The sequence below is a fragment of the Salvelinus fontinalis genome, chromosome 5, assembly GCF_029448725.1.
Source record: "Salvelinus fontinalis isolate EN_2023a chromosome 5, ASM2944872v1, whole genome shotgun sequence".
NCBI lineage: Eukaryota > Metazoa > Chordata > Actinopteri > Salmoniformes > Salmonidae > Salvelinus > Salvelinus fontinalis.
Window position 1 is genome coordinate 21,038,703 of NC_074669.1, and position 24,052 is coordinate 21,062,754.

Here is a 24,052-nt window from a genome sequence, read left to right on the forward strand (position 1 = left end):
ATGCAAAACCTGCTGAAAAAGAACATTACTCCAATCTGAATAATTGTAATCGTTCTAGTGTCTTATATCCAATGGGTGCATGGCCCACAAACACTATACACGTTTATAAAGATTGCTGTCTATTAATTGAGTAGCATTTAGATAACTGGTCATTAGTTCAATCAGATTTCAAACAAAAATCAGATATCAACAAAAGTAAGACTTACTATATATCATCAAAAATACAACTTATTCCCAACCAGATTTCAACCAGAAAAAGACGTCTTTATAACGTCGTATGCCCACCGGGTGAAGATATGATCATGACTCCCTCAACTCACATAAATGAAGGGTTGTATAATAGGCCGAGCCTGTGCCTCATAGCCAAATGTATATGAAACAAAGGGATAGTATTTTGAATATTGCCAAGGCTACTGTGAATGTTTTTTGTTGTTGTTTTTTTACGTGTGGCATCTAAAAGTGCAGAAGTTCATACAACAATTTTCTGAGTCCATTGATTTAGTGTCACGTCAGTAGCCTGAAAGGTTAGAGCTCCTTACAATAGGCTGCCTTCTCTCCTTAAGCTCCTGGCAGCATCCAACTCAGCTACCCACTCTGTACATGGGAGGGAGCTAGTTCATAAATAATGGAAGTGTTGACTCTTTTGTGTTCCTGTTGTTTCAGGTGCGTTCTTTTTTTTGTAACTAACTTATTATTTATACTTTTTCTTTAAACTTTTTTTTTCAAGGGGGGGGTTTACTGGTACAAAAAAAACAATCAAAGACCTGCATACAAAGATAACCCCTCTCCCATTCCCCTGTTCAAGTACAGAATGTTGACTTCAGGTCTCACAATGCATTATGTAGCTCAATTCTCAAGTATTGCTAAAAAAGTCAGATAGGAAAACTGTCATTGGAATGATTCTATTTTCTTTTACAGTATTGTCAGAGAGCTTCCAACTGTTGTATGTCTTTGTACAGAATATATTTTCCGTCTGGGCATTTCGAAAGCAAGACGTTTTTCCTTTTATACTACTATTTTCGATTAATATTTTTTTTTTAATGAGGGAACTATTTCCCTTTACAACTTGCCCAGACAATATTTACACATAATCACAGTCAGACAGCGTGACTTTTAATTTGAAAGGATAATTCCACAAGCTATGCATGTAGGAGGCACACCTGTAATGGATTGTGTATTACCATACTACAACACTATAGGGACCCAGAGGGGAATTCTGTGAAGAAATGAAGGGATGGTTTGTGAGTACAGTATACAGAAATACTACACTGTAAAAAAAAATCATGTTGTTTTTACAGTAACTTACTTGCAGACTATTACCTGTAAAAAAGATAGAGTAAACTACTGTAAATTCCAAACAAACTTTGCTTAACAGTACATTACCATACACTTTCGAGTAATGTACTGTTAGTTGCTGCCAGTGAAGTAATGTAAAAACATTTTTTATAGTGTATCTTTTGCTATGGGATGGGATGGGAGCTATCTGCCACCTTTTCCTCATTAAAATATTGCTGGGAAGGTTTCTGTAACAAGTTCTAAAATGGCAGACAGTGTTGCTTAATTTGGGGCCATTTCGGAACTGTCTGCATATTTTGATGATTTTCTAGCATAGGCTCCAAATGGCCCCTCTGAAGAGGGCTTTGTGAGTGCCTGTGGCATGTATAGTGTTAGGGATTTGCCACGGAAGGTGGTTTTTCATGTAACCCAGTCATTTCAGGCCATTTGCTGGTTATTTAGCCCCCACAGTGTTTCTTCAGCTCAAGTGGACTGATGCACTCCTCTTGTCAACATGAGAGCTTTAGTGGCCATTTGCTGTGTTTTTGGTCAGTTCATTGTGTCTTGACTGATCTGAGGAGGGAAATGGGGTGTAACGAGAGCCTCAGCCCTGAAATGGGGCATTAATAAGGTCTGAAGAGTGTGTGTGTGTGTGTGTGTGTGTGTGTGTGTGTGTGTGTGTGTGTGTGTGTGTGTGTGTGTGTGTGTGTGTGTGTGTGTGTGTGTGTGTGTGTGTGTGCGTGCGTGCGTGTACCCAGTGGAGGGACGTTGGAGCACCCCATCTAGTATACAGAGTCACAGAGCTCTCCTGTGGCACCTGACCAACCCTCTGGTCTGATGACTCAGGTTCTCACCTCAGAGGGCACCCAGTCCTTTCACACTTTTTCTGTCCATTTCCTGGGGAAACAAAAACAAAACACATGAAAAGTGGAGCACACAGTACGTGCCAGAAAAAGCAAGACAAAGCTAAACAGCCGTAACGGACTTTTCTCTGTGTTCCTGTGATGAGTGCAGTTTGTGCTTGCTGCTCACCCCCTCCCAACTAGGGTCCTGTGGCAGGGTCAAAACTCCACTTCCCACCTCTCCACATCTGCTGGAGTGAAAGGACCTCTCAGTCAATCGATCAGAGTCCTGCTGCTCTAAAGGTGAGAGAGAGCTGGGCCACAGAAGCGCTCACACATTCCAATTCAGCCCACTTAGGCTCTGTGTTTGCACATAGACACCTGTCCTTCCTCTCAGGAGGGTGGCTTTTAAAGCCAGAGCAAAGTGAAAAAATAATGGATTCATATACTGTCGAGAATAAACAGCTCAAACGCCCCACTGAAAAGAATGGCGTTGAAATGTATAGCGGCCGTTGTACGAGCTCTCTGACCAATTCTGCTATTTTGTGTGTATTTTTGCGCTGATCTTGGCTTTTTGGTACATAATGTTTCCGCCATCGTTTCCTAGGATCGAAAATAGCTTTTGGACATCGGAACGGCAATCACTAACCTCGATTTCAATGAAAATGTCTACTTCAGTGAGTCGGAGGCGCAGGACATACTGCTCACCCCGGACCAGGCCCTTATCCTCGAAACTCGGAAGAGAAAGAGACAGCGATTTAGAGGCCGGCATGCGGGCACCCTGATGAAACTACAGTGGCAAGGAAGTAAACCGCCTCTACCCTTTTTTGTATTGGTGAATGTACAATGACTGGAGAACAAACTGTATGAGCTCCGTTCGAGACTGTCCTATCAATGGAACCTGAAGAACTGTAATATCCTATGTTTGTCGGAAACTTGGCTAAACAAGGACATGGATAATATTCTAGCTGTTTTTTCTATACATTGGCAGGACAAAATGGGAGCGTCGGGTAAGCTCAAGGGGTGTGTGTGTCTCTGTTAATAACAGCTGATGCGTGATCTCTAATATTAATTTGTTGGATGCAAATTTGTTGGATGCATTTGCTGTTTTTTTTGGTTGTGTTTCAGATTACTTTGTGCCCAATATAAATGAATGGTAAATAATGTAAATTAATTTGGATGCTACCATGATTACGGATAATCCTACATTAATTGAGAATAATGATGAGTGAGAAAGTTACAGACTCACAAATATCATTATCTACTATTCATTCAGGATTGTCCGTAATCATGGTAGCATCCACATTAATGTAGAAGTGTTGAGACACATATTCTATTCTTATTTACAATAAAAGTGACTCCAAAATGACACAATGCATTCTTTGCCATTAATTTCTACTGGGCACAAAATAATCTAAAACACAAGTTTGTAGAGTCACAAGCTTGATGTGGCCATTGCGTGCTATGAATATGGGACCAAATACTTAACTTTTTACTACTTAAATGTACATAAGTGAATTTGTCCCAATACTTTGGCCCCCTAAAACGGAGGGACTATGTACAAAAAGTGCTGTCATTTCTAAACGGTTCACCCGATATGGATGAAAATACCCCCACATTAAAGCTGACAGTCGTCATGTTCATTGCATCGTTTTAAATTCCAAAGTTATCGTTACTCATTGTGTATCTATTATTACGTGTTTTCCTTTTCTATAATTTCTCTAGTTTCTTTCTCTCTGCATTGTTGGGAAGGGCCCTTAAGTAAGCATTTCACTGTTAGTCCACACCTGTTGTTTACGAAGCTAGCACAGACTGGAATATGTTCCAGGACTCATCCAATGGCATTGAGGAGTTTAACCACATCAGTCACCAACGTCGTCCCCACAGTGACAGTACGTTTTGACCACAGTGAAGTGGTTTTGACCACTTGGACAAAAGGAACACCTACATGATAATGCTGTTCAACACCATAGTGCCCTCCAAGCTCATCACTAAGCTAAGGACCCTGGGACTGAACTTCCTTTGCAACCGGATCCTGAACTTCCTGACAGGGGTGAGGGTAGGCAACAACACCCGCCACGCTGACCCTCAATACGGGGACCCTCAGGAGTGCTTTTGTCCTTTCCTGTACTCCCTGTTCACCCACAACCGCGCACGACTCCCAACACCATCATTACATTTGCTGATAACACAACAGCGGCAGGCCTGATCACAGACGACGATGAGCCTATAGGGAGGACGATGACGACGATGAGCCTATAGGGAGGAGGTCAGAGACCTGACAGTGTGGTGCCAGACCAACATCCTCTCCCTCAATGTTAACAAGACAAAGGAGCTGATCGTGGACTCCAGGAAATGGAGGGCCTAGCACTCTCCCATTCACATCAACAGGGCTGTAATGGATCGGGTCGAGAGCTTCCAGTTCCTCAGTGTCCACATCACTAAGGATATATCATTGTACAAACATACCAACACAGTCGCGAAGGGGGCACAATAATGCCTCTTCCCTCTCAGGAGGCTGAAAAGATTTGGCATGGCTGGAGTGGTGTAAAGCTCACTGGCCCCTTAGTTCCAGTGAAGGGAAATCTTTCCGCTAACTTTGTGGCAAGAGTTTGGGGGAAGACCCTTTCCTGTTTCAGCATGACAATGCCCCCATGCACAGAGCAAGGTCCAAACAGAAATCGATAAGTGTGGAAGAACTTGACTGGCCTGCACAGAGCCCTGACCTCAACCCAATCAAACACCTTTGGGATGAATTGGAACTCCGACTGCGAGCCAGGCCTAATCGCCCAACATCAGTGCCCGACCTCACTAATGCTCTTGTGGATGAATGGAAGCAAGTCACCACAGCAATGTTTCAACATCTAGTGGAATGCTTCCCAGAAGAGTGGAGGCTGTTATAGCAGCAAACAGGGGACCAACTCCATATTAATGCCCATGATTTTGGAATGAGATGTTCGACAAGCATTTGTCCCACATACTTTTGGTAATGTATTGTAGTTAGTCAAATAGCTACCCGTACTATCTGCATTGAGCCTTTTTGCACAAACTTTTTTGACTCATCACATATGCTGCTGCTATTGTTCATTATCTGTCACTTTAATCCTAGTTGTACATACATTGAACTCCAAAAGTATTGGGACAGTAACACATTTATGGCAGAGGGTAGTGTATGTGGCCCAGTACATCACTGGGGCTGAGCTTCCTGCCATCCAGGACCACCAACAACAAAATTCACTCTCCCAATACTTTTGGAGCTTACTGTATCTACCTCAAGTACCTTTTACCCCTGCACATCGACTCGGCACTGGTCCCCCTTGTATATAGCCAAGTTATTATTACTCATTTTGTATCTATTATTACGTGTTTTCCATAATTTCTCTATTTTCTTTCTCTCTGGAAGTAAACATTTCACTGTTAGTCCACACCTGCTTTTTTACAAAGCATGTGACTAATACATTTTGATTTGATTTGATTGAAGTTTTGCCTCGTTTATATCTCTTAAAGAAAGTTTTGCCCTCTATTTTTGCCCATTAAGAAACCAAACCCAAGTTTGAGTCCCACCAGGGGAAACTAGTAGAGAGCAGGTTCTGTGTTTACTCTCCCCAGCTCACAGGCTTGGCCCTTGAGGGCATCCAAGTCCCCTATGAGATCTGCGGTAAGTAACTAATTATTGCTTTTGATGTAAACCAATTTGAGGAGGACCCCTGGATCCTAGGGGTGGGCTAAAGTGGAGCCGTAAGATCTGTCTGCCCCAGGAGAGCAGAGCTGGGGAGAGCCCGCTCCATTTGCATTACGGTAAAATCTAATCTAATAGTGGAGTTTATCATTTTTCTAAATGTATGATAATGACTTTCCCAAATACACTCCTGATCAGGCCTGGTCTCTGTGCCCTGAAGTGAGAGAGTGGGAGGTAGTGTTTCTCACTGAGCATAGGGACTCTCGGAGAGCAGCCAGGAAGCTTTTCCCAAATTTTTTTTCACGCCAAACTGGTGCTTCAGCTGTGACCCCTGGCAAGAAGACACAAAGATGGCAGCCAGGTGAACCAAGTGGAGGGGAAAAACAGATGCCCTCCCACACAACCATTCAGCCATGCTGCATAAATGTGGGGAAATTATGAAAACTAAATACAGTCAGGCTCTAACAAGGGCTGTGATCAGCATCACAATGCTGATCACAGCCCCTGCCAATGCCACCCCTACTTGCTTCCTGCCCCTGTCTTTCTCAATTGATTGTGTTATCAATGTTTATTCAACCTGTATTCCCTTTTCTTGCATTGTTTTGTTGGGCTATTCTTGCAATATTTTGTTGACACACGTGAAATGCACTTAACAAATAAACTTGATTTGATTTGAGATAATTGACCTGATAAGCTAAGTAGAAGCACACATGGAGCTGTCCAGTTATGATGCTCTTCAGCCTCCTGGTAGACAGTGTAACGTGGGGATGTGAGACCAGAGGAGGTGGTTTCCTTGAGGGGGCCAATGAAGGGTAAGGGGGTAGTGTAGTGGGTAGTGTATGTAGGCTGTAGTGTGATGCAGGACTTGGCTGGGGCCGCTGCAGACGCTGGGAGTAGAGCAGGATGAATAATGCACAGCCACGTCACCCCTGTCGTCATGCACCTCAGTGCTCCGCCACGGGCTAAAGGCATGTGCTATGTGTGTGCGTGTAGTTTTTGTGCAGTGTGTGTGTGTGTGTGTGTGTGTGTCTGTGTGTGTGCAGGGTGAAGCGCTCATAGCTTGCCGTTACAGTTTAACTCCTCCATGTTCCCAGCTCCAGAGCACTGAGAGTTGATGTGACATGACAGCACACGAGAACCTGCTAGAGTCAGAGGGACTTAAGCAGTAAATTGGGATTTGTTAACTGTCATTAGCCATAATTTAGATGGTAGCAATGGTCTAAAACCTAAATGGTGGATACTACTACTATTATGATACTACTGCTACCTCTTCTACCATTTGTAATGGATGATAGCATAGGTGTAAGCATTCTATAATTTTTTGTTAGTAGCACAAATATTGGTGCCGGTAATTTGTAATATGATCAGAATTGTTTCTTCATCATCATTTTCTTCTGCATTTAGATTGCAGATTTCTTCTTATTCATGCGTGAATACCAGACAGTCTTTAATAACCCAAGCCTTGGGATTTCCCCCAGCTTGGAGACAGGCCCCAGTAGAGCTGCTGCAGTCAAGTCTAGTTACCATTTACCTCACAATGTGACTGACACATTTTACTAAAGGGTGGTGATACACTGGGCATTGTCTCAAACGGCGCTCGATTTTTGATGAGCGCCAAGGAGAACTCCGACTTGTGTTCTTAAATCACAGCAACGTCCCACTGTCACACCACAAAGTCCACAAATCACAGCAGGCGGACCTGCTGGCTAATCATATCCACTGAAATAGTCATAAGCAGCTGACTACAAATTCCCCAAAAGCCTTACTGGAGGTGAAATGAGATCATTAATGTCAGCGGTAGCTCGCATGGAAGTAAACCACACAGTGATGGAAGGTTTAGTCTGTTGACTGACTGCCGGCATAACTCTACTTTGTGCCCATATGTTCTCTACTTTTGACAGCTTGGGCTGAAATAATAGGCCGTTTGTTTTCCAGAGTACACCTCTATATAATCGGGGACCTTCCAATGGCTCCTATTTGGGAAATGTGCTGAACCTCATTAAACGCTCTTCCTCTACCATCGTCTCTCAGTCTATGTATATCCATGCCTTATCTGTGGTATTTTGCCACCCTGTAGACCCATCAGTAAATTAATAGGGTAATAAATAATGTGGTGATGACATATTGTGATGCATCAGGTATATATTGTCTATAACTGAAGAAAAAAAACATTGTTCTGCATAGTATTAAGTCATAACATTGCTTCCCATTGCAATGCATCCTATTTCAGCATTGAAACTTGGCTGCAGGGTCCCTGAGTGGGTTAGTGATTTGACTCACACTGGGACAAGTCCCTGCGGGGGGATCTGCATGACGGATGCCTTGCCATAAACTCTGGGAAAGAAACAACAAAATAAACATGAAAAAAACTTAGTTGGAAAAACAGGATGATAAATGAGTGACTCCACATTAAAAATACATGGCAAGGCTGATTTCATAGATCACCTCTTTCTGCTTGATCTGCTGAGCTTATTATGGTAGGGTTCTTAAGCAGGGGATTTTCAAAGGCTTTGTTAAATGGATATCCTGGCCACGTGTGAAATGTGTTCTCAACACCTGGAAGAGTTTAATCACATACAGAAAGCATGGAAATTGGAGGCAAAGTTGCGACCATTTTCTGTTCCCATTTTTAGGAAAAGGCAGGACAATTGATTGAGAATCAATTGTCTCGAAGGAAAACATGCAAATACAGTGTAGTATTGGATTGCATTTTTGTTTCACTTGATTGAAATTGCATCAGGGTGACACTTCTGTTATGCTGAAGGTATGAGAAAGATATTACAGGGTGTTAAGGTAGCTACTGTAGGTTTTTATCCAGTGGTATGTGTATGTTACATTACCACCCCAGAGAGATTTAGCTTTGGGAGAGACCTCACTAAACTCCTCTCAGCATAGGCCTGTTTGAGTTAGATTGTTGTAGAGATTAAAGGCCACAATCAAATCTCATCCTCTGTGCACACTCATTCACTTAATCTCCCTCACACCGCTCACACCGTGCAGCACAATAATGTTACCAAATCCTGTTTTGCTCTGACCAGCCAGCAATCATCGCTCGAGCCAAACCTAGCCCCTCCTGGACTCTGAATAAAAGAGTTCAGATTAGAGCCAACGCCTTGGATTTTATTTGCCTGTCTGCAGTCTAAATATTTGGCTGGTGTGTCAGAGATGACAAGGCTTGTGGCGAGGCTCATGTGCAGTTTTTCTTAGTCGCCCCATTGTAAAAACCTCACAGTAGTTTTATAGTCTCATTAACAATACAGTACACAATCAATGCTGGAGGTTTTTCATTTCATTCTGTTTATCTGTTTGCCTAATTATTCCAGAACGCAGAGTGCTTTGCATTTGTTTGCATGCATATCATTTGTACGCCTCTGTCAATAGATGTGATTTGTTTTAAAAGATGGTTTTGTTGCGAGGGTTGAAGTGAGAGTGATGCCAATAATTAATATGTTTGGCTATAGACAAAATAGAAATGACTGCAAATATTACCATTGGGCACACAAGGACATCTAATCTGTCGTGACTGGGATGGTTTGAAACTCAGAGGACTGCCAAACTCCTCCAACGCAGAGCTTTTAATTTATATTTAGTATGGGATATATATAGTTCTGTTCCAAACCATGTATACGCACGCACGCACGCACGCACGCACGCACACACACACACACACACACACACACTAGTTTACTTAGGTCTACAGGAGGACCAATAAACCATTGGGTCTGCTTAAGCAACTTAAGTGCTTCTTTCAACATGTCCACAGCTACAGCTCCTATACAAAAATGCATGTGCTTAGTGTCTTAGGATTGTTAGGATCACTTCATCTCCTCGTGGTGTCAACCTACTTCACCCCTGTGCCACTCATTTAAAAGTCACATAGTACACGATTACTACACTAGTCTCCACTCCGGATGCTGATGTCTCTATGTCTTGGTCTGTCTCTCAATGATGTGCCTGTTCTGCTTCTGTCTGTGACTCTGTGAATCTGTGTCTATGGGTCTGTGTGTGGCGGACCCGGTACAGTAATATTGAGGACAAGCGTCCCATTGTGGGAGGATATAAACCTGCTTTGTGTTGCGCTTGGAGATCTGGCGCAGGGTTCATGTGCTGGACCAAATGAATGGTTGATCTGAATCTGCCTTACACTGGCTTCCCTGGGAGAAAAAGAGAGATAGAGAGGGAGAGCCAGTCTCTTCTAGTTATAAACCAATCTCCCATTCCTCCTTGTTTTCTATAGAGGAGGATACAAATATACGTAGTTACAGTTGAAGTCGGAAGTTTACATACACCTTAGCCAAATATATTTAAACTCAGTTTTTCACAATTCCTGACATTTAATTCTAGTACAAATTCCCTGTCTTAGGTCAGTTAGGATCACCACTTTATTTTAAGAATGTGAAATGTCAGAATAATAGTAGAGAGAATGATTTATTTAATCTTTTATTTCTTTCATCACATTCCCAGAAGTTTACATACACTCAATTAGTATTTAGTAGCATTCCCTTTAAGTTGTTTAACTTGGGTCAAATGTTCCGGGTAGCCTTCCACAGGCTTCCCACAATAAGTTGGGTGAATTTTGGCCCATTCCTCCTGACAGAGCTGGTGTAACTGAGTCATGTTTGCAGGCCTCCTTGCTCGCACACGCTTTTTCAGTTCTGCCCACAAATGTTCTATAGGATTGAGGTTAGTGCTTTGTTATGGCCACTCCAATACCTTGACTTTGTTGTCCTTAAGCCATTTTGCCACAACTTTGGAAGTATGCTTGGGGTCATTGTCCATTTGGAAGACCCATTTGCGACCAAGCTTTAACTTCCTGACTGATGTCTTGAGATGTTGCTTCAATATATCCATATCATTTTCCTACCTCATGATGCCATCTATTTTGTGAAGTGCACCAGTCCCTCCTGCAGCAAAGCACCCCCACAACATGATGCTGCCACCCCCGTGCTTTAAGGTTAGGATGGTGTTCTTCGGCTTGCAAGCCTCCCCTTTTTTCCTCCAAACATAACGATGGTTATTATGGCCAAACAGTTCTATTTTTGTTTTATCAGACCAGAGGACATTTCTCCAAAAAGTATGTGCAGTTGCAAACTGTAGTCTGGCTTTTTTTTATGGCGGTTTTGGAGCAGTGGCTTCTTCTTTGCTGAGCGGCCTTTCAGGTTATGTTGATATAGAACTCGTTTTACTGTGGATATAGATACTTTTGTACCTGTTTCCTCCAGCATCTTCACAAGGTCCTTTGCTGTTGTTCTGGGATTGATTTGCACTTCTCGCAGCAACGTACGTTCATCTCTTGGAGACGGAGATGTGTCTCCTTCCTGAGTGGTATGACGGCTGCGTGGTCCCATGTTGTTTATACTTGCGTACTATTGTTTGTACAGTTCTACAATTTTTCTTTCTGAGGTTTTGGCTGATTTATTTGATTTTCCCATGATGTCAAAAAAAGATGCACTGAGTTTGAAGGTAGGCCTTGAAATACATCTACAGGTACACCTCCAATTGATTCAAATGATGTCAATTAGCCTATCAGAAGCTTCTAAAGCCATGATATCATTTTCTGGAATTTTCCAAGCTGTTTAAAAGCACAGTCAACTTAGTGTATGTAAACTTCTGACCCACTGGAATTGTGATACAGTGAATTATAAGTGAAATAATCTGTCTGTAAACAATTGTTGGAAAAATTACTTGTGTCATTCACAAAGTAGATACCCTAATCGACTTGCCAAAACTATAGTTTGTTAACAAGACATTTGTGGAGTGGTTGAAAACGTATTTTAATGACTCCAACCTAAGTGTATGTAAACTTCCCACTTCAACTGTACATGTTTTATGTACCGTACTGTATGGTTGAAAAGTCTCTCCTCAATCAATTTGGACGTAGTCAGTTAAAGGGGCAATCTGCAGTTGCTACATCCATTTTTGGACTTATAAATTAACGATAAATACCCATTGATTCTTGGGGCATATAAGAGCATTCTTGGAGCATCAACTGTTGTACCCCATCAGAACAAGAAATATTAGCTTGTTTTACTCCAGTGTTTGTAAACAAAGTAAATGTAAACAATCACTGTACTGTATAGCATGGATCAACAACTATATTCAGCCGTGGCCTGAAACTTGTCTTGAGCGGATGGTCAGGGAGCTGGAACATAATTACAAATAATTTGAATGCAAATTAACCGCAAGAAGCCCCAACAAATATAATTTTTGACTAAAACATAATCATTTCAAACGTTGCTTACATTTGTAAACAATCACATATAACTCACTAGTGTGCGTGGGAATACTTTGGAACAGATATCCAAAATTAAAGTCACTTGGAGCTGATTTGCTGGTGTTTTTACAGTTTTATGTCCAACAACAACAACAACAACAAAATATATATATTTTACCTCAAAGCTCTGCTTTCAGCTTTATTTGTTATTCATCTGAGCATATTTCCTTCATTATCATCTCTCCTTGTTTAAAGTGTGCTCTAGTCATATGAATGTGGATGCCCAATTTTTTTCTGTTTCCATAGAAATACTGTCAAAATCTGAATAGTGTATTTTTGTCCCCCACCATGTGTCTGCTCCTGCTCTGGCTGAGAAGTGTCTATGAGATGTGTCATTACATTATAAACAAATAGGATTTATTTCTCTCTATGAAACATGATCTTCTCAATTCTCCCTCCCAGGTCTGGAGGAGGAGGAGGGATCCCATAACTAGTACAGTACCTAGTCACTCAGTCAGTCTGCTTGCACATGATTGATGAAGTGTCACTAGGCAGACTGTGATTGCCCTGTGCTCTGCTTGATGGGAACATCCAGATTGTAACAGCCAATAAAGCCCTGCTCTGTTCATATTTCTTCCCTTCACCTTAGCACTAATGAATTATTTTTTATTTCCTGCAGGATATAGACCTACGCACTGACTGGAGTTGATTTATCTGTGGAAGACCTGCTGCAAATGGCTGCCCTGCCTGTGTCGCCAGGATGGAAAACAGGATTGTCAATAGGATGCGGCCTGAAAAATATCGGCAAGTGAAGATGTCGCCTCCGCCAGTGTGAAATCAATGGGGAGTACTTGCCATGCGAAGAGCCTTTGGAAGTTTTGACAGCAGCGTGTGTGGGAGGCCTGATACTTTGCCTTTGATTGCACCCCTTCCTGTGAGTGGATCTAAAGTGGATTGTTGCTGCTAGCGCTGTGGTGTGATTAGCCCCTTTAGTGTGTGTGTGTGTCTACTGGTGTGGCAGAGGGAGCATGCCCCTGCAGAGACCTGGCTGTCTGAAGCTGTACCCTGCCTGGAGGGCCATGCAGCCCCGGCTGGGCGTAGGCCTGGGTCTGGGCCTGGACCTCACCTTCCTGCTGTGGATACTGAGCCTAGCACAGCAGGCCCTGGTCACGGCCTCTCAGAAACTGGACGAGACGGACCCCGTGGTCACCACAGTCTACGGCAAACTGAGGGGCGTCAAGAAGGAGCTCAACAATGAGATCCTGGGACCCGTCATCCAGTTCCTGGGGGTGCCTTATGCCGCACCTCCCACGGGCGAGAGGCGCTTCCAGCCCCCAGAGCCACCCATCTTTTGGCCGGAGGTCCGCAACGCTACGCAGTTCGCCCCGGTCTGCCCCCAGACCATCGTGGAGGGGCGTCTGCCGGACGTCATGCTGCCTGTGTGGTTTACTAACAACCTGGAGATAGTGTCTTCTTACGTACAGGACCAGAGCGAGGACTGCCTTTTCTTAAACATATATGTTCCCACTGAGGATGGTGAGTTAATAGCCAGACCAAAAGGGAAAACAGACCTAAACCAACAACCTCTTTTAAAATATATTCCTGTCTGTTTGCTGACAACAGAGTGAGAAAAGCATGACCTTTGCATGCTTACGTGCATGACACTGCTTTTATGTATGTGAGTGTGTACGTGTGTGTGCCTAAATGTATGTGTGCCTCTGTATGTGTCTGAGTGTATGTGTGTGTGTATGTGTGTGTGCCTCCATGCGTGCACCGCTGTATGTGTGTGTGTGTGTGTGTGTGTGTGTGTGTGTGTGTGTGTGTGTGTGTGTGTGTGTGTGTGTGTGTGAGTGTGCGGCTGTTCATCAGTCTCCTGATCCCTCCACACACATGCACATCGTCCTGTCCACCACAGCATGTCCATTCAGGTGAGACTGGTTCCTCCCTTCTTCCTCCTCCTCATCCTCTTCCCCTCTTCCTCCTCCCCCTCCTTCTCACTCCTGACTGACAGCGGCTCATCATCTGTGCAATGTGTGTAGGCACAATGAATAGAGCTCTTCTAGGAAGAAGCTCATGTAAATAATGATTATTGATTGATTCACTGACTGATTGATTCATGAACTAAGCCAATAAGAGCAACTCTCTTTGTTAACTCATTTTTCCTTCGTCTGCACTCAGATAGTGGTGTTGCATGCTCCAACTGTCCTTATCGGAGCTCCATGTTATTTTTTAGTCTTCTATTCATTTTACAGTAAAAAGAATATCGAAGGAATGTGCCAGGAAACCGGGCAAGAAAATATGTAGACAAGGAGGTATGTATGCACTGGAATAAATAACACAGAAAACAGAGAAGGGTCCCAAAAAAGCCAGCTGCATGGGGCCACAGAGAGAGGAGTCTCTCCTCCCCAGGCAGCACACTACCGAGAGGAGAGGAGATGGAGCACTCTGATTGGCTGCCAGGTCCTAGGTCAGAGAGTCTCCTGTAATTGATGACATGTGTGAGGAGTTAACTGTGGGGAGACGACGTCCACTCTTAAATTAGATGGGCGCACGGTGAACTTGCAGAGTCTAATCTCAATTAAAAGGGATGGTATCCCTGTTCCATTGGCTTGATCTGGCTGTATCGATCATGGCTTCATCAAGATAATGTCTTCTAGGCTCCCTCCCTCCCTCCCCACTCCTCCCTCTCTCTCTCCTTCCTTCTCTCCCTCTTCTGCTGGCTGGCAGAGTGGCAGTTCATTGTGCCTCTCAGGGCCGGTGACAGTGCCCTTGATAAGGCGTGTGGTGTTAATGCAGCCACTCTGGCAGGCAGGGAGCACTCGTTAAACATCCTCTCTCTGTGTCCTCTCCCTCCTCTCTTCTGAGTGACACACACACAGGGCAGGGCAACCCCTCTCCAACCCTCCTCCCCTTCGTTGATCTAGTCACACATATGGTATTTTTGTAAACATATAGCTCCAATCTCTTTAAGAGGTGTATATACTTAATTTACCCTTACTAACTAATCCTGTCATAACATGCCCCCTCTCTCCCTGTTCCTCCTTGCCTTATCATTTGACCTCCCTTCCTGTCAGTCAGAGCTACCATGTTGACCCCCACCCTCCCACTTAACAGAGAAATGAGAGTATGACAGATTTCACATGACCCCCCCCCCCCCCCCCATATGATACAAGTGCAGGCCACGAAGTGGCTGATAACACCTTTTAATATTTTATCTTTGTAATGCTCACTTTATGATGTAAAAAATTGCAATGAATATGTTACTGTGTTTTGCCACATTGTCTATCCAAGTGTTCTTATTGCCTACAAATACATTTAGACCTCAGTGACATCAGTAATGCAGTAAAGAGTCATGTTTTGTGCCTCTCTTTTGTATGTTTGTTAGTAGGCTATTTATCATAATTCCAGCCCACATTGTTAATAGGATTTCAACTTTACAGATGAGAATTTCTCAGTCACATTGATTGTTACAGAGGAGAGCTAGTTCACCCTCTATATCCTCTGTAATACTGCAGATCTTTTCAGTTATGGTTGGTATTCATTCAATATTCTGTTCCTTAGGGCACATTTGAAGCTGAGTGTTTGGTGGTAATTCAAGTTAAACTGTGATAATGTGGTCCTTCTACATGAGTGCATCTTTTGATCCATTGATATTCAAACATAGAAGATATGCCACTCTGCATGAATGTCTTTGATGTGGCAGTAATTTGCAGCAGCATTTTGACTTAACATAGTGTTATGCAATATTATGATTTGGCAGCTCTCATCTGTCAGAATAGGACATGAACACATACTACCCATCCAGTAAGATATTAGTTAGGTTGTTTTCGGAATTTGCGTCAACATTGAGGGTACACTCTTCGAAAGAAAAGGTGCTATATAGAATTGAAAATAGTTATTTGGTTGTTCCCATAGGAGAACCCTCTTGGTTCCAGGTAAAAGTCTTTTAGGTTCCATACAGAACCGTTTCCACAGAGGGGAACCCTTTTGGAACCCTTTTTCGAAGAGTGTACTTTTTCGAAGAGCTGATTTTGAATGAATCTGTGTAGTTGGGGAAAGTTGGTGAAGCTTAAATGAAGCTCTTTCTGCCAGCTCTACAATCGGTTGGGCATGGTTTCTATGAGCTGCTGTTCATGTGTTACAATAACACACAGCAGTCCTTGGAAATAATCCTTGATACAGAAAAAGGATCTTTTGTTGCTGAGAATTTTCCTGCAAAGCAGGAAATGCTAACTTCTGCTGCATTTGAGTTTTAAAAAAGCTTCTAAAGTTAGTAACTTCCACATTTAAATTTTAGACTTGATTTGCCCTCGTGAAAAATGTATCAACCCCTACTAAAAATGTCCATTAATTATAATCAACATAATAATTCACATTTCCTGTTGCTGCAGGATTATTTTCCCACTGTAGCAAACTGTCTCAAATTAAGATCCTACATCTGTAGTAGGTCTGCAGTACTCCAAATAACTGAAACCCAGTGTAGTTAGTAGTGTTATGATGATGGCAGTTTTACACATAGGATTGGTCGCTCCAGCGGGGTACATAGTTGCCCTTAGCACTATTTGGTACTTCTCAGTTGACACAGAACCCCCCTCCCCCACCTCCCTCAGTCCTCTTTCCATTTATGAGGCCTCGTCCCAGTTTTGTAATGGTTGAAGGGGGCTCCTGGGGGAGGTGCAGGGCCTCACACGGAGGCAGGAATAGATTTTTACAGCTTCAATACATTTCCAGCATTCTCCCCACTGTGTCTCCGGAGAGAAGCTGTCTGTAAAACCTGGGCTAAATTTCTGTCTGTTTTTGAGGTGTGCTGTAACTTTGTTCATGTGGGCTGAAGTATGTGTGGGTGAGTGAATGTGTATGATTGTCGGTTTGTGTGTGTGTGTGTGGTTGGACATATTGGTGTTACCATGCATTTCAGCCTTTCTCTGTAAGAGAGAGAGAAAGCACCAGACTTGTGTGTATGTGTTTGTGCAGGACGTGGGTGTGCATGCGTAGACTTTTCTGAACACTTACAAACTGCCTCGCTCTCTCTCAGGAAATCAGGGATGAATTATTCTAGTGGCGATTGTAAAAATCACCTGTAGTTTGTGCTAAGTGTATTACATTTTAACAGAAATGTACAATGGTGGGCTCAGCATTTTGAAATGCAGCTTGCAGAATAAAAATCAGGCTGTGAGTGAAGGAATTATAGCTTGGTAGAGTGTGGAAAGACCCTATATGTTATTCATGTTGGATTGGAGTCTCTCGGAGGACTGCCGGCTATGATGTGTGTGCACATGGACTGCCGGCTATGATGTGTGTGCACATGGACTGCCGGGTATGATGTGTGTGCACATGGACTGCCGGGTATGATGTGTGTGCACATGGACTGCAGGGTATGATGTGTGTGCACATGGACTGCCGGGTATGATGTGTGTGCACATGGACTGCCGGGTATGATGTGTGTGCACATGGACTGCAGGGTATGATGTGTGTGCACATGGACTGCAGGGTATGATGTGTGTGCACATGGACTGCAGGGTATGATGTGTGTGCACATGGACTGCCGGGTATGATGTGTGTGCACATGGACTGCAGGGTATGATGTGTGTGCACATGGACTGCCGGGTATGATGTGTGTGCACATGGACTGCCGGGTATGATGTGTGTGCACATGGACTGCAGGGTATGATGTGTGTGCACATGGACTGCAGGGTATGATGTGTGTGCACATGGACTGCCGGCTATGATGTGTGTGCACATGGACTGTAGGGTATGATGTGTGTACACATGGTTTTATCCGCTGTGGTGTGTTATAAGTATGTGAGTCGTGGGGACTGCTCTGTAGATTTAACAAGGTGCCTCCAGACAATCTTTGTGGGAAATCGAATCTGTTAATTTTCAATTGATCGATTGTGATTTCAATACTGAGAGGCACTTTTCAATCTGAAAAAGTAATATCTCACTTGGTTCTGAAGGCTCCATGCTCTCTCCTGAGTTTCCATCAACTGAGGTATGAAAATGTTGATTGGAAATTCTCTCCTGCTCTTTTATGCTGCAGCAGGAAGAATGGTGGCTGAACATGTACTATTGTTGTAAGGCTGAGAGCTGCTAGGTACAGATGGTATTCCAAGGTGCCAGTGTTGATAACTACAGTTAACTATGAATGACAACTGTATTATGAGAAATATAGATGAGTATCTTATGTTTTGAATCTTTAATAAAGGGCATTAAACTGGAGAAAATAGGTTAGACTCATTATACAGCTCCTCATGTAGTAGAGAAACAATGGAAAACAACAAACCTAATATTGCTTTCTGTACTGTTCATTTCTCAGAAATTATATTTTGCTGCAGTATGAAATGAATTGCAAGCTCTCCTGGCATTTCAAATATGCTGTTGGAACAACACATATTGCTGCCCAGAAGTAACAGCTTTTTGCTGTAGTTTCAATTTCATATTTGCAGCCATTCTTTATGGGCATTTCCAAAAATGTCCTTACACTATGTAATGCATGAGGCCATTTGTTACAGTGATGATGGAGAACATTCAACAATCACATTGCAGTGAGTAAGTAGAGAGGGAAATGTTTGTTTTCCTTCTAGTAAGCAGTGTCAATAGTTATAGTGTTGATGCACAGACACGAAAGCACTGAATGCAAACCCTTGCACTTTTACACATGCTAACATGTTCAGAGCAGTAGGGTTTGATTCTGTCACTTTATTTTTTGTGATCTCATGGCCTATTCCTTGGAATTCAGAGCAGGGTTGAATAGAGGCTCTTTAAGAAAACACAGGCCCGGATGTGCAATGCTGCAGTGAAGGAGAGAGAGAGAGAGAGAAAGAGAGAGCCAGTGGGTGATATAATGTTTGGACCGACTTGGTCGGTGGCAGCTGTGATAAATTCTGAAATGCCAATTCACTGCGGCCCATTTTAAAGGGCCAGGCCACTCTTTAGTTCAGAGCTGCTGTGTGCCTTATTTGACCCTTTATTTAACAACATTGGGAAGCTGTTGAACATCTTCCTTGACTTACAATCCACTAATTGCCAAAGGACATGTCCGCTTTGTGTCAGAAGACGGGGAGGTGTCACTCAAGCAGAATGGCAACCTATGATGAAACCTTTTGAACTTGATTTCAAGATAATACATGATTGAAAAGCGGCTTGTTTGTTGGTTCCATGACTGATAAAACCCCACAGGGAACCTTTTACTTAATTAATAGGCTTTATACAGGCCTTGAATTATGGATACCTGGGATTGTATACTAAGGATACCTTGTACTCTACCTAAAAGAGGAGATGTGTTTTTTCTATTTGCACTATAGCCCAGAAATGTGTCACTATACATTAACCAATTGCCATTGATAGTTGTACATCAGTTTTAACACATGTAATAGCTGTCAGGATGACAGTCCACAGCATCAGGCTTTTTTCTGGCTACCAACTGTACACCCATTCTTGTGATGAGGGAGTATGACATTTGGTTTTAGCCGACTGCCAAGTCACTTTAATTACAGTTTACTCTAAATTGGGGAGCGTTGGATGAAACAGACTGCATGCTGCACTTGGGGGAGACAGAGAGAAGGTTTGAGTGACAAGCTGTTGCAGATGGCCACCGTGCAGGAGAATTGAAGTAAAGGCAGGTTTCACCTTGACTTGACAATGGAAACAGAACATCTGACCCAGAGTGTGTTAATCACTGGGCTCTAATTTTACCTCCCAGCTGCTACATCTAGTATTCAACTCATCCTACAGTCTTTCTGTTTACTGTAGTCACGTATGAGCAGGAGAAAAGTCATCGGCACACCCATAAACATTTGTAATATTTATGGCCCCCTAACAATTATGTTTAAATTACAGAGAGGTTAGTGCTGGAATAAAAAGTAATAAGATGTAATTTGCACATACAGTCTACCATAAATTATTAGCCAGGAGCCACGTTCTACTGAGGTGCTCCATACCAGAGGGTGTCATTAATAAATGTTTAACCCCAGTAGTTGTCGAGGCGGCTTTGAGATGCCTATTAAAAAGAAGTCCATGGGGATTTGAAATAATTAAGTACTGTCACCCTGTGTCCACCTGTTTTAATGTTTAATTTCAAACCAAAGTCAGGACTGGTCAAGAATGGTACAGGGGGACTTGAATGCATCAGAGACCAAGCCACAAATGACCCAGCTCCCAGGTCTCCCATGCTCCCACTCTCCACCCAACATTTCATTATTGACCTGGAGTTAAAGCCAGTAATTAGTTTCCCCAATCCGCGGAAGTGTGACTTATTGGAATTTAAGTCTTCTGCCAGTCAAAGGGATAGCAGATCACTTTCTCCCCTGCCTCGCCATCTCTTACACACTCATATACAGTACACACACACACACACCAATACACCCTGAAGTGTCCAGATACAGTCCACCACAGCAAAATCAATGGTCCTCTTTATCTGCTGTCACTGCCAAGGCTGCAATAGACACCTCAGTGCCTCTAATTAGATGAGAGCTGTCAATAACTCATCACTCCCGTCATTAAGCATATTGGAAACCAGGAAATGGGCCACAGTAATTTTTTCCCCCACTGGTTCAGCGACTTGCCACATTGTCCGTCCCCTGACGGTGACAGTGCGCATTGTTGTTATACCAGGGGTCATTTAATCACAGAGAGTTCATAATGTGTGCACGCAGGTGGAAATGTAACATGTACTCTGGCAGATGGCTTCTCCACTGATCTTGCAGCCAAGCGAAAGGTAAAGGCAAAGGTGATGAATAACGCAGGGGTGGAGGAGTACATTGAGACGATCAGTAAACAGGCAGACTTGGAGAAATCAGCCAAAGTCTTAAGGTCCACAAGCAGTTGAAACTATGAGGAGTTCACCTTGAATAATAATGACCGGGCAGAACCATCAATCCCTGTGGCAGTCGGGCAGTGGCAGAGAGGGAGAGAGGGAGGTAGGGGGAGCTTCAGTATCAGATCGCTGTTATTATTCTGTGTCAACTGTGCAGTCTGCTTACAGCAGAATTGTACGTGGACACAATAGACAATTTAAAGCAAAAAATAACAAACAAGATGTCTTATAAGTAAGCAAAAGTAAATCCAGGGCAGAGTATTTGTATCCACTTCTTTTCAATAGAGATATTTAATGAGGACACTGTACAAGTCAAATCCCCTCCATCTTCTGTTTTAAAATTGAACAACAGGAATGGCGGCATACTCCAACATTAGATATACCTTCATGCCTTTCAGCCTATATGTTTGTCAATAAAGGATCCAAAGAGATTCACCCATGATGAAAGCAGGCGTTTGAAGTCACTAGAGAGAGTTCTTGATAGATTGGAGCTGCTGGACCCGCTGGCAAAGAAACAGTTTCCCCATTAATATTCATTCAACAAGTAGACAATCTTATCAAAAAGGGGCAGAGGGGAAAAAAACATAAATGTGTATGATTTTAGAGTTTGGCAAATCAAAATAACCAATAATTAGTACATGACAATGCATGAAACCAAAACAATGACAGATCTATAAAACTTGAAAATATTAAAATATATACATAGGCATTCGGGAAAGTATTCAGACCCATTGACTTTTTCTGAGATTTTGTTACGTTACAGCCTTATTCTAAAATGGATTTAAAAAATACACAATTCCTCATAAATCTACACACAATACCCCATACTGACAAAGCAATAACAGGTTGAAATTTTTAGAACACCTACTCATTCAAGGGTTTTTCTTTATTTGTACTGTTTTCTAAATTGTAGAATAATAGTGAAGACATCAAAACTATGAAATAACACATGTAGTAACCAAAAAAGTGTTAAACAAATCAAAATATATTTTATACTTGAGATTCTTCAAAGTAGCCACCCTTTGCCTTGATGACAGCTTTGCACATTCTTGGCATTCTACTCAACCAGATTCATGTGGAATGCTTTTCCAACAGTCCTGAAGGAGTTCCCACATATAATGAGCACTTGTTCACTGCTTTTCCTTCACTCTGCAGTCCAACTCATCCCAAACCATCTCAACTGGGTTGAGTTCGGGTTATTGTGGAGGCCAGGTCAACAGGACAATGACCCAAAACACACCTTCAGGCTGTGTAAGGGCTATTTGACGAAGAAGGAGAGTGATGGAATGCTGCACAGTGATGGAGTGGCCTCCACAATCACCCAACCTCAACCCAATTAAGATTGTTTGGGATGAGTTGGACCGCAGAGTGATGGAAAATCAGCCAACAAGTGCTCAGCATATGTGGTAACGCCTTCAATACTTTTGGAAAAGCATTCCTCATGAAGCTGGTTGAGAGAATGCCAAGAGTGTGCAAAGCTGTCATCAAAGCAAATGGTGGCTGCTTTGAAGAATTTAAAATCTAAAATATATTTTGATTTGTATAACACTTTTTAGGTTTTGATGTCTTCACTATTATTCTACAATGTAGAAAATAATAAAAAAAACAAGATACTCAGGTCTGATGAAACCAATATTGAACTCTTTGGCCTGAATGCCAAGCGTCTAGAGGAAACCTGGCACCATCCCTACGGTGAAGCATGGTGGTGGCAGCATCATACTGTGGGGATGTCTTTCAGTGGCTGGGACTTGGAGACTAGTCAGGATCGAGGGAAAGATGAATGGAGCAAAGTACAGAGAGATCCTTGATTAAAACCTGCTCCAGAGCGCTCAGGGCCTCAGACTGGGGCAAAGATTCACCTTCCAACAGGACAATGACCCTAAGCACACAACCCAAAAAATGCAGGAGTGGCTTCAGGACAAGTCTCTGAATGTCCTTGAGTGCCCGAGCCAGAGCCCGGACTTGAACCTGATTGAACATCTCTGGAGAGCAACGCTCCCCATCCAACCTAACAGAGCTTGAGAGGATCTGCAGAGAATATTGGGAGAAACTCCCCAAATACAGGTGTGCAATGCTTGTAGCGTCATACCCAAGACTTGAAGCTGTAGTTGCTGCCAAAGGTGCTTCAACAAACTATTGAGTAAAGGGTCTGAATACGTAATTTTTCAGTTTTTGTTTTATTATAAATCAGAAAAAAATGTCTTAAAAAATCAGTTTTGGTTTTGTAATTATGGGGTGTGTTGATTGATGAGAGAAAAAATATATTTAATACATTTTAGGATAAGGCTATAAGAAAACAAAATGTAGAAAAAGTGAAGGGGTTTGCATATTTTCAGAAGGCAGTGTAGTGTATATACAGTAGAAAAGAGGAGAATATCTTCTATCTCTACTACTAATGTTGAGAGTTAATTACACTCACTGGAGTATATGACATAGGCTTTGAAAAAGCACCCGCAAGTACCAGCTGTTTGTAAGCTTTCTTGACTGGGACATTTTTGCCAGCACGTGGCTGAACTTTGTTTAACCAGCTTAACAGCTGCTAGGAGTTTACACTTCTTATTCCAATTATATTGTGGGGAGGTCAAAGAAATAAAATATATCTACCATATCTATTAATTTTTAAATGTTGATTAGGCATACCTTTTCTTGCCATTTTCATTCACCTGATAATAAGACAAGATGTGCATTTAAAAAAATAATAATATTCTAAGATATAATGGGGTCCCTAGGTCGCTGGGTTGCCTGGGCAAGAAAAGGTTGAAGCCCCCTGCCTTAGCAACTCCCCAGAGGTTTTAAAGCATGTCCCCCACTGTGTCAATCACATGCCTGACTTTATCGAGTCAGTAATCGACTCTATATAGATCTAGCACATTTTAAAGTGTGAGTTTTGCTCCTTTTCTTGTGGGACTGACTTTGGATCATCCTACTTATAAATCGCACCCTAAGCTAGGATGTCATGCTTTGTTGTCTATTTTATGTTTGTGGGTGATCGTAGAAGCTGAGTGTATCAGTGTCTTTGTGTAAGAGATCTAAGCCCAAAGAAGTTAAAGTCAATGCGAAAAAATGGCATTCGTGGTCAATATTCATGTAAATATGTAGTACCAGTCAAAAGTTTGGACACACCTGCTCATTCAAGGAATTTTCTTAATTTGTGGAATAATAGTGAAGACATCAAAACTATGAAATAACACATATGGAATAATGTAGTAACCAAAAAGTGTTAAACA

The 24,052-nt window shown here is 42.5% G+C and overlaps 1 protein-coding gene across 8 annotated transcripts in view; it reads left to right on the forward strand.

Moving 5' to 3' along the window:
* LOC129855301 (neuroligin-1-like) overlaps positions 1-24,052 on the forward strand; it is a 359,101-nt gene that overhangs the window by 63,462 nt on the left and 271,587 nt on the right. For 4 of the 8 annotated variants that reach the window (XM_055922817.1, XM_055922816.1, XM_055922818.1 and 1 more), the window contains exons 2-3: positions 12,690-13,546; positions 14,263-14,322. In XM_055922817.1, coding sequence (XP_055778792.1) covers positions 13,039-13,546; positions 14,263-14,322 — 568 coding nt within the window. In that variant the 5' untranslated portion in view covers positions 12,690-13,038. The remainder of the gene's footprint in view (positions 1-12,689; positions 13,547-14,262; positions 14,323-24,052) is intronic. The other 4 variants (XM_055922819.1, XM_055922821.1, XM_055922822.1 and 1 more) reach the window with 1 other exon arrangement.